The sequence below is a fragment of the Lucilia cuprina genome, chromosome 4, assembly GCF_022045245.1.
Source record: "Lucilia cuprina isolate Lc7/37 chromosome 4, ASM2204524v1, whole genome shotgun sequence".
Lineage (NCBI taxonomy): Eukaryota > Metazoa > Arthropoda > Insecta > Diptera > Calliphoridae > Lucilia > Lucilia cuprina.
In genome coordinates this window covers 100,632,506-100,644,553 of record NC_060952.1, presented here as the reverse complement: position 1 = coordinate 100,644,553, position 12,048 = coordinate 100,632,506, and the positions used below count along the sequence as shown (strand labels likewise).

At 28.4% G+C, this 12,048-nt stretch overlaps 1 protein-coding gene and 1 long non-coding RNA gene across 2 annotated transcripts in view; one reads left to right on the top strand and one right to left on the bottom strand.

Annotated features, from left to right (window-relative positions):
• Positions 1-47: 47 nt before the first annotated feature.
• On the bottom strand, positions 48-1,250 carry LOC111690252 (protein dj-1beta-like). Its single transcript, XM_023452704.2, has 3 exons — positions 963-1,250; positions 497-816; positions 48-418 (listed from the first exon to the last, which is right to left on the bottom strand). The coding sequence occupies exons 1-3, from the start codon at positions 1,146-1,148 to the stop codon at positions 268-270; spliced, it is 657 nt and encodes a 218-aa protein (XP_023308472.2). The 5' UTR covers positions 1,149-1,250; the 3' UTR covers positions 48-267.
• A 3,141-nt stretch (positions 1,251-4,391) lies between these two features.
• Positions 4,392-12,048, top strand: part of LOC124419889 — a 28,388-nt gene continuing 20,731 nt past the window's right edge. Inside the window, exons 1-2 of the long non-coding RNA XR_006940880.1 lie at positions 4,392-4,634; positions 9,759-10,367. This is a non-coding gene — a long non-coding RNA (uncharacterized LOC124419889). The remainder of the gene's footprint in view (positions 4,635-9,758; positions 10,368-12,048) is intronic.

The following is a 12,048-nucleotide window of genomic DNA, read 5'->3' as shown; positions in this document are numbered from 1 at the left end:
TTTATTACAATTACTCAGTTAAGCGACTGAAATAAGGTATTTCAACAAACAGTAAATTCACATTGTTATTATTCAAATTATTAAAGATTCCATTCATATTTCACCACTTGCCAGATTTCACATTAAATTATTTCGCATTAAAAAGTTTAAAGTTTTTCTTTTTATTAATTCAATAGAATTTGTTCATATATTCATATTTATTGTAAGAGCTGTTTGTATTTAAAAATTCATTTTCATAGTTAATATTTGAAAATTATAATACAATAACTATTTCAACAACATTCCTTTGGCAACCTCCGAAGCTTTATCGGAACCAGCTAGTACTTCAGCGATTTTTAAACCGAATTCAAAGGCAGTTCCTGGTCCACGACTAGTAATCAAATTGCCATCTTGAACAACTGCCTGATCATCAATATAACTAAATAAATAAGAAAGAATAATGGTTACTATGTATTAACAAAAAATAAATATGGATATAGGTATTCGTTAGAATTACTTGTAAACAGTTTCCAATTGAGATTTTACAGATGGGTAGGATGTCAGCGACTTTCCTTGGCAAATACTATGAGCTGCTAATGCCGTTGGGGCAGCACATATAGCAGCCACTATACGACCCTCAGTTTCTTGTTGTTTCAATATTTCTCCCACAACTGCCGATTCGGCCATGGCCTTTGAACCACCCAAGCCACCAGGTAATATAACAACGTCGTATTTGTTAGATTTTGAAGCTTCCAAAGAAGTGTCTGGTAAGATCACAACATCTCTTGAGCACTTAACAGGTTCGGTACCACTTAAACCAGCAACTGTTACCTTTACCTAAAAAAAGTAATTTATTGTTTTATTTTAAAATATACATATATTTTAGGATGAATTATTTCATGTTCTACAAAACGATAGAATACAAATTTTCATTTTGGCAAAAAAAGAAACGTAAAATAAAAATAGCACTTATTTGAACTTACCCCGGCCCTACGTAAAACATCGGCGGATATAACAAATTCCATTTCTTCAGCACCTGGTGCCAAAATAATTAAAGCTGTTTTGGACATTTTTCCTAAGATCTTACTGCAAAAGTTACGTTCACAAAATCCACTTAAATTTGATGATTTCAGGCAAATATTTATCAATGACCTTCGCAGGAACAACATTCGGTATTTTTTCTGACACAAGGGGTATTAATGAGGACGGCACTTGTTGCAAATAACCAGTAGCAATTGTTTTTGTTATTTTCTACCAATCTGTCAAAATTTGCCTGTTGTTTTTGTAACTTTCGCATTGTTTTATAAAAAAAAGTCAGCTGTACGTGCGAGTCTATTTAAATATTATTTCGTTCTGACACTTTTTTAACAGCAGCCAGTATTGGAAATCCAGCGATTTTTTTAAAATCTGGTGATTTTAAAGTTTAAGGGGTTAATTTTTAGCTATTATGTCAGTTCATTCAAAAAACAAAATAATTGACATATTTTTTAGGGATTTTTAATATGCATACTTATTAAAGGCCTGTACAAGTCAATGATAATGCGATAATTTGCTAAAAAACGATATTTTTTTTAACAAATTGTAGCATTATCGTTGTCTTGAGCATGGATATAATAAATATATACATTTTGCAGTTATCGTTGAGAAAAAATTAACATCATTGACAGCACTGTAACAAAAACAACAAAAACTATTAAAAATTGGCAATGCGAAAAAATAATAGACTTCCATGGATGTAAAAGTTTATATATTTAATTTACATGATTTGAGAGTAGAATGAAAAATACTCCAAACTAAATAGTTGAAGAAACAAAAAATATAGCGTACGAACCTCGTTACACTGTTAATATTTTTTATCATGAATTAAGAATTTCTAAGTGAAATATTAAAAGGAAGAATTTAAGTTTCACTACAGGAATAACTTATTCACCCCTGTCACCAATCATCATTTCACGTGAAATATGTTCCCTTTTCACTTTTTTCGTTCACTAACATATTTGTTGTGAAAAATATTTCCCTATTGTGAAATTTGTTGATAGGATTTTGTAAACATTGAACAGCTGTTCCATACAAAATCAACTATTGTGAATGAATTGTTCACAACAAGTTCATGATAGCAATTTTCCCTTCGAAGGATATGAAAATTTCAAGGGAGCAAAATTTTTATATAGGCAAACTGAACAGAATTTTTGAAAGATAAGAAAATAAAAGTTGCCATTAATCCCGTGTACGTGAGATATTGGAAGCCAAAGGTCAAAAGTATATATCGATTATTACGCATACCTTGATTATTGTTTGTGCATTTCTATTTTTAAAACTTATATTTTGTTGTAAGCATTGTCTCAGAATCACTTTCTGCTCCAGAGTGTGATGTCTGTCTATCTAATACATATATGATTTTTACAAATTAATTATTAAATGATGGTTAACTTTAGTCGACTTCTGGTATTAAAAACTCAAAACGGCAACGCTGGTATTTCTAAAAGTTGTTAAAAGGGAATGTAAAAATAGCACTACCATAGGTCATGTAAACAAAAGAGGAAAATAATAAACTAAACTTTTATTACTGATGGAAAATTGGAAACTGCTATAATCAATACAATTAAATTTTATGAAATATTGCAATTAAGATCTTATGGTAAGTATAGATCTTATGTTAGTCAGTAACTCAAAATAACTTTTAACCAGTTTTCTTTTCGAATCAAAGAATTTGCTATAAAATGGCATCGATTTGTTATTGCATATTTTGTTTTAAATGCATAAATTGTATATTTCGCTTTAAATTGCATATATTTTGCATATTTCCAACATAGCATACTTTTCTAAAACTAATTGTTTTTCTCTGAATTTCACATTTTTACAACAAATTTGGTTTTACATATTTAGAATTTGTGTAAATAAATATCAACAAATTTCGATTTAACAAAGTACTGGGCATTATGAAATACAATTCTACATAGTTTTATTTAATTTTAAAAACCACAATAGTTCGAAAGGTATTTGAGAAATATAATTTATACAAAAATACATTCATTCACCATATAGCTATCGAGCTTTCCACTTTTAGAAATTAAATATATACTATTTAAAGTCGAAAACCTAAGATCTGAATATCTATTGATAGGTACCTTCACAAAGAAATATTTTTTGATGCATATTTTTCACATTTTTAGTGCATATTTTCCCACTTTATAGTGCATATTATAAGCGCATATTTTTAGTACATAAAAATTATTGCGCTGTTCATAATACATATGTATGTACATAATTCACAATGATGTAAAATTACATTTAGTTTGAAATTAATTATCATTTATTAACACTTTCAAATGTGTCACATCAAATTTGACAGCATTTTTCATTGCCATTTGTAAAGTAAAGCTTCAGAGAAATTCTCCAACAAAAACAATAATAATATTTAAGAAAAATTAACAACAAAACAAAAAAAACACTCAAACAATACTTTTGTTTGAATCACAATGACCGCCACTTTATCTTAAACATCTATTATAGAAAAAGAAAATCTTAATATGAACACCGATTGACTTTGAACAAAAAGCCTGCGATTTGTCTTACACATAAACTTACATATAAACACATATTGTCCGGACAAGTAAGATGCAATTAATCATCATTGTTTTTGTTTAAGCAAACATGACCCTATTGTGGATTGTATTTCTTCTTACATACAACCATATTTACTTATATGCCAGACATGGAAAATTCCGTACTATGTATTGTCTGTCAGGGGCCTAAAAAATGTTGACATTTTACCTGCTGATGCAGTTTGGTATTGACAATGGGCAAAATCGGTATACATTTGAACCTAGTCTCCATAGAACTTCCCGTTTAAAAATTTACACAGTTTTAATCGTTCTTAAGATATCATAAACATCTTACCTTATTACTGTAAATTGTTAGCAAAACTTCGGATTATCAGTCGATTGCGCTATAACGTAGTTTAGTCCTTTTTTTGATTGAAAAAGTGCCATATTACTTTTTTGCTTGAGGTTTAGTAACGACATCAAAATAATTTTTCATGAGTAGTACGTTTGTTAACACTTAATACGCTTTAAGATCTGCCGGTATGTTTCGTTAACTACCACACACACACACATGCATATATACAATTATATGTATGTATGTTTAATAAATCTGTTTTTGTCACCGTTTCCATTGAATACGAATGAAGTAAATGCTCGTGCGTGCTCTTTGTTTATTATTTTCATTTTTTTCTTAATTTTTCATCAATATGTCGAATGCGATTACAACAAATAAGCGAAGAAATGGACAGATTCATCTAGGTGTGTTTCGCAGGCATTTCAGTTTCAATAATAAACAAATATTAAGAAAGAAAAAACAAAGAGCTTTCCCTTTCATATATGTTTTTGTACTGTTATGAGTATTTAAACAAAATTTTTAACACTTTAAAAGCAAAGGCATTATTAATTTTTAAAAGTGTTTGTTAAACACGTTCGACTTTTCACAATATACCCAGCAGATCGTCGGTATAGTACAAGCTATCTCTTAGGATAACACCAGTTTCACATGTTAGCTATGTGCATGTCTTACAAGAAAGTCAATTATCACTCCATAGTTGGTTTTGGGATGCCGGTCGCGTTATGGGACATCGGTATATGCTGGGGAATTGTCAGGTTAGTATTCAATTGTTGCCTGTCATCCTGTAGATTGATCTTTATGATCATGAGAATGGAACTGATGCGACAGATTGGTGTACGATTGAGAAAGTCTCCATATATTGAAGATTAGTACTGATTTAGTATGCCTTTTTCGCTTCGGGGAAGTTCTTCGGTGCTGTTGTCATCTTAACAGAATATATTGATACATGCTACGCTACTATTTGTCGTGGCAATTATTGAAATTTATTGACTTTGGAATTCCTATTTCCTTTGTCAAATTATAGGTTCCTAAAAGTGGGATGCTGATCCATTTTGTTGGGTATTTCGGTCTACCAAATATGTCTCTAGGTGCTGTTGCCAAAACAACAGAGCCATCTCAGTAGTGTGGTTGCGCGGTCTTAAAAGGCCACCTGAGTTCTTTATTGATACCCAGTGTATGAAAAAGACCAGCATGAAATAAAGCCATCAAGGCAAGTGTTCACGTAAAGCACTCCGACATTCGTGTCACTCCATAGATTACAAAGAGATTACCAGAAAGCTAGTCCAAATAAGTCAATGTATGACAATTAACATTTTAACTTAGATTTAGTTTTTACATTTGGAAAGCAAAGTTACAACTGTTTTACAAAGAGTACATTCTTAAAAGTTAGTAGAAATGACTGTATTTTTCGGTTGTATTGACTTTTTGTGGAACTGCAAAGAAGTTTTACATACATACATACATACATACATACATACATACATACATACATACATACATACATACATATGTACATACAAATGAATATTTAGTAATATTCTTAACATAATTAGAATAGTTTTTGTAGTTTGATACACTATATAAGGATCATTAAAAAGGACTTTAAATAAATAAACACTTGTCAAGATAAATTTAAATCATTCACCTGAACAACAAAATATACTTTTTTTATATAATTTGATAATTTTTCAAAAATGTCCATTATTATCTTAATAGAAAGGGATTTTTGAAAATGATTAGAATTAAATTTTCATTAATAAAAAAATTATTTAAACTTTGGACTAAATACGTATATTAAGTTTTACATTGTTTAAATGTAAAGTTCTTCACAATATTTTCTGTAAAATTATGTGTATATATCTATAAGTAGAACCTTACATTAAATTTATATTAAACAAGGTCAATCAATTATATGTTAGTACTTCCATACTTTCATAGTTTTAAATTAGGAATTAAGTACTACAATATTATATAATTTAAAAAGATTTGTAATTTTGTTTTAAAAAATTATGTAATAAAATAAAAATAAACAAACAAGTAAATTGTATTGTTGATAATATTTAGAAAACCAATTAACAAATTATAAGTTGCCAAAAAATTAAACATACAAACAAGTCATTTACGACAACAATAATCAAAATTAACTCACAAGGTGTTTACGGTTGCATCACATTAAAAACTGTCAACAACAACAACAGCAACAAAAACATTTCAATGTAAATCAATTATTTTGCCGTGTGTGTAAAAATATTGTTTTGTATTTCTCAAAAAACAGCTAGAGTTGAGTTCTTAGTTACACAAACTTAAGATTATGTAATGCTATAAACAAACTTATTCATAAGCCTATCAAAAATGAAAAAAACCAAAAGATTGGCTTGACTTTACATATTTTTTTAATTAAAGGTATTTTCGCGCTACTATAACATCTTAAATATTTCCAAAAACGCGACTTATGACATGATAGTAATAACAAAGATTCAAATTCGGTAGTTTCGAATTCAGTACAACCCAATTTCTAAGAAAAGTCCCCCGATTAAAATTTGTTATTTTTACTGATAATCTATTTTATAGGGATTAGACTCAGTTATTCGGAGAAAGAAAATCATTGAAAAATAAAATTTAACATATAAATTACATTTTGTTTTGAAATGAATTATTTACCACTTGCATAGATGGTGATTGACCAAATTGTGCTTCAAAGCAAAACATTCTTAACTGCATAAAGTTCCATATAAATTCTTTATTTCATTGTTATTTAATATACAGTGTTATCTTTTGGCGCACACGCAATGCCATGGCACAGTGTAACGTGCCATGGAATAGGATTTAAAATTTAAAAATAAATTAAATTCTTAAGGAAAGCACAAATTTATAATGTTGAGTAGTAATTAATGTTAGTTTTTTAATTATCAAAGAATATACAATTCCGAGTACTCTGAAAATCTTCTGTGGGGAATATATCTAAACGATTTTCTTTATAAAATTATGTTAAATTTGTAAATTATTGAAATGAAATCCAAATTTTAGATCTATAATCAATTTGAATGATAGAAAACAAAACATTATAACTGTATAATGATAAATTTTAAAATCATTTTTCCTATTTTTGTATTTTCGCTTTACTGTGCGACACCTTAAAAGATAAATTAATTGCAAATATGTTTAACAAGTTTCTTCTTGTAAACGGTTTTATGTTCCTTTTGGCCTGTTTTTTGAAATTTTTGGCAGTTGGTGGTTCAAGTGCAGAATTACAGTTAATTATTACAATTGTATGCAGTGGCATATTTTGGTCTAATAAGCAAGAAATCCATAAAGTGACTATGAAACCTAACCAACGGCTATTAACTGAAAAGCGTATTTAATTAAAGCAACAATGGGATTTCATTGTACGCAGATACACAATATTTACTTTGATGCGTTTTATATATGTATGTACACATGTAATATTACATACAAGATGCCTCAACAAGAATCCATCAGTCTCAGCATACTATTTATGTAATTGAGTAAACAATTTATTTAGACAAACAAGAATTTTGCTTAGAGGAGTTTTCGTACTGACTGTACAAAGTGGCTTTGATGTAATTAAATGTATTTGGTGTTTTTTTTCTTAGAAAGAAAAAAATCTATAGACTTTACACTTCGTTAAGTAAATTATTTTAAGATTATCAAAACATAATCACCATCCACTCACTGATTGCATGCATAATCCATCAAATATTTGGATTTAGTATATAAATAATTCATAATTGAAAATTTTTTTAACTCATCCGATGCAAACAGCAGGCGAAGCTGCAGCGGCAGTGGCAGTAGCCATCGAATTATTAAGAAACGAGTGAAATAATCTATTATTATTATTACTTTTTTCCATAATTTTTATTGAAGATAATTAATTGCAAAATTGCATGAAAAGCGTACATGTGCTTAATATATAAATTTTTCAAATTGAACTAAAATTTTTGAAGCTGTTTATTAAATTAGATATTAATAAGTGACAAGAGATCAATGATCCTTTACATGACATTATATGTATAAAAGTAAAAATATGAAACTTTATTAGAAAGGGTTTTCCCTCTAACGGATAGTTTACTTTGTTTCAAATATCATGTGTATATGCAGAGGTAGTGTTATTGTGAAACATCAAAATAACCTTGTTTCTTAAGTCTTTTGTTTTCCATAATGAGTCAAATTGTACACCTACTAAAGAGAACAATATATGTACATATAAATACATATATATTTATAATTTACTAAAATAATCTAAATATAATGTTAAAGTTTGAGATAATTCTATCTGCTTAATTTTTCATACAACAGTTTTTCTTAAGAGCCAAAGTTTATTTACACATAATTTTATTAAATTACACACATTGATAATCATTATTTGAATAATTGAATAAAACTAAATTTATTATCCGAATATGCGATTTACTCTAGGTTATTTTGATTGACAAATACCGCTAAATCAACAAATCTTAATATTTGTATAGAAATATCAGTAGGGCTGGAACCTTTTTTTTTTAATATAAAAATCCAATTTTGGTAGAAAATTTACTTGACGGACATAGCTTAATCGATTTAGAAAGTGATTATGAGTCGTATAATTTAAGAACCACCTTATTAGTCTTTAGTAGGACTTATATTTTTGTGTGTTACAAACATCAGCACAAACGCATAATAGCCTCTTTTCATTATTATAGTGTAGGGTATAAAAAATTGTCTTAAAGATGAAGATTTTATCTGAATAGTATCACATATATAGCCTATATTGCTATCTGTGGTCTCTTTTATATTTACATATGACAGAAAAGGCTGAACATATTAAGGTGTAGCAAATACAATTTATTTATCCTTTTTAACACTCTTGTGATGAGTATATAAAAAGGGTCCGATTAGATAAAACTCAACATTTTATAAATATTTCAGTTGTCAAAAAAAGTTAATTTCTTTATATATGTACAATGTACATATCTATATTTACATAAATAAAAAAGTTTAGTAGTGTGGTCGCCCTAAAGATGTTCCTAAATAAAGTGAAAGTTTTGTAAAGGTTAACATTTGTCATTAGCTAGAGATAGCTATTTTATTTTAAAAACGGGATGTTACATTATATAAGTATATATTTTTGTTTGAATCCAATATTTCATAATCATAATATAAATATATAATAAATGTAAATTCATAAATGGATTGAGTTTAAAGAAATATTTATTTAATAAAGAAATTTTCTTAGATTCATGCAATTGGAACCATTCTAATGGATATTAAACAGACGGATTCGTTCGTATAGACAGAGAGATATTGTATGTTTGTATATATAAACATTCATACATAATACAATGTGTGTCCGATAATGCAATAGTTTGAACTAGAAAATGCATCGTTTGTTTTTTTTGTTGCTGTTGTTAAGTATGTGCTTGGAGCAACAACAGAAATAGTCGAACTCCTAGTATGTATTGAAGAAATCGAGTTTCTATTTTGAGGCAACATTTATTACATTTTTATTCATTACCGACTGCTTACTTACTGCGTTTTTCATTTAGCTTTTCTCTTTGTGAATCTCTTTGATTTGATTTTTTCGAGTATGATCTTGTTATGCTGCAAAATGATGTTTGTTGTAGTTACATATAAATTTTTTTTCTGATGATGTGCTGTGCTGTGCGGTCGGTACTGTGCTCTGCTCTGCTGCAGATACAATCTCCTCCGTAGTTGTTTTGGTGGTTGATTCAAGTTGCAGTTAAGTTGCAACCTGTTGCAGCACATTTTTGTTGTTGCCGTTGTTGCTGATGTTTAGTTAATTTTATTTTTCCAGTATTTTTTTATTATTTTATAATTTTTGTTTTATGTTTCGTTGTATTGCGTTCATATTGCACTCGTAGCATTAAACGAGTATAAAGATGATAATGAAGTTCATTTGCTAGTAGTAAGTAAGTAAGTGGTGGCTGGTTTTAATACATGTTAAAGAATACATGTTAACTTCTGCAATATAGTGTGGCATGCATGCAATCCAATGCAATATGTGGCAGAGCGGCTGTGGTCCGGTATTCACTTGAAATGCTCGCGAATGCTGCTAATCAAGTCAGTTTGGTGGAGAACGCGTTTAAGAAAAGTACAATTATACAATACAGATATATTTTTGTGCAATACCGAATGATCGATCAATAAACAGTTTAAAAGGCAAAAAGTTTAACAATTTACTTTAAACATCAAATAATATTTATTGAATTAGAAATTTATACGTACATATATGTGTATGTGCTTTTGCTTTTAAAAAGTACCTAAAGACACAAATGAACGTACGCACTTTGTTCATAATGCTAATGCAGTGTGTATTTATTTGAACTTCATGTCAAGTTTCAACTAAATCTGTAAACTACATAAGTTTTGGATGAGATAATTGTAAAACAATAATAAAAATTGTTTAATTTAAAAATAATCTCGGTTTATATGTTCTAAATATCAATAAATATCCATTTATCATAAAATTGGTAAGTACAGGTGTTAAATTGTACGTCCTTATGCATTTAATATACTTTCATTGACACAATTTTGGGGAGTATTCAAAATAAAAATATTTTTCCAGTAAAATGGGAATGACCATTAAATCAAGTTGAATATAAATTCGTAGAGTTCTAAAATCAATCACTCCGAACATAAAATGGCAATCCATTTTATTTTAACTTGTAATCATAATTGCACTGTAGCAGAAAACTACACGGAAGTACTTAGTATTAGAAAAAAAAAACAAATAAAAATCTTAAGTAAAATCTCAGTCATTTTACTTTGACATATTTTTAACCATAAAAGCCACTTTATGTCTGCTAATAAAACGACAATACAAAATAATTGCGTTAAGACGAGTAAATAAAATAAAAACTTTTAATGTTAAATAAAATACAATTTGAAAAAGATGAACGAATCAAACAAGAACTCATATACTCACACATCAATAGAATAGAATTGGATTGATGATAGATAGTAGATGTATACATATGTAGTTACTTATTTGTAACTTAGTATCTGAACTCTGTTGCTTTTCTTTTCTTTTGTTTTTTTTCAGTTTGTTGTTCTTTGAAGAGCTTGGGGAAATTAAAAATGAAAATAATTTATATTTCAATTTCTGTGTGTCTAGTTCTAGGTCTAGTATGACGGACTGACGAGTGACTTGAATGACTGTTTTCTATTTCTTAATTGAAATTTACAATAGTTAAGAAATTAAAAACGCACAATCACAAACAGATATATAAATCTAAAAAGAACAAAACTAAACAAACTTTAACAACTTGAAATATTTTATTTTAATGGCGAATCGAATATCAAGAGATTAATTTAAACAATACTTGTGTGTGTGTGATGTTTAAAAATCATTATTACCAGCATGCGTCCGTTCGATCATCATGTGTTTTTAAGTTCGTCAACAAGATTTATTTCCTTCTGAGTTTTTGGAGGACTGTTGGCTGCATGCCTGCTCAAATGGATGAACAAAATCAAAATAGATTGATGGTTCATTGGTTAACAAAGAAAACATACTTAGTTACAATCATACACACGTAACGATCGATGGATGTGGATGCATTACAACTTAGAAGATACAATACATATGTTTCAGTAAATGTTTGTATGTGTGCATGTGTTCCCAGCCTAGATGGATGGATGTATGTACATATATCCACAGACTTTTTTCTTACAAACAAATATAAATTGAATGACTTGTCTTAAAGATCCGTTTTAAACTTATGTAACAATGTGTTATTTGTTTTTATAGACCCTCAATGTTGTTGTTTTGTTAAAAAAAAATAAAATAAAAATAACTACTTGTAAAAAACCTAGTAAGTGGTTTAATATTGAAAAAAAACTATAACTTCTTTTTCATTCTTTGTTTTTATATCTTTTTTGGTTAAAACCACCTAGGAAGTCTTGTGAAGAATGTTTATGTTGTGTTGTTTTATTTTATTATATTTCTTTGTTATAGTCACAATACAAACATACATACGTACTCTTTAGGGGGCCCCCATTCTATGCATTTATAAAACTACTAGTATAGATTTTTCAAACCACACATACATATGTAATTTGTTATGGAATAAGATATACGACTAATCAGAATCTAATAAACAAAATAATCTTGTTCTTATTGTGAATAGAAATTTCTTACTTCTTTTATGTAAA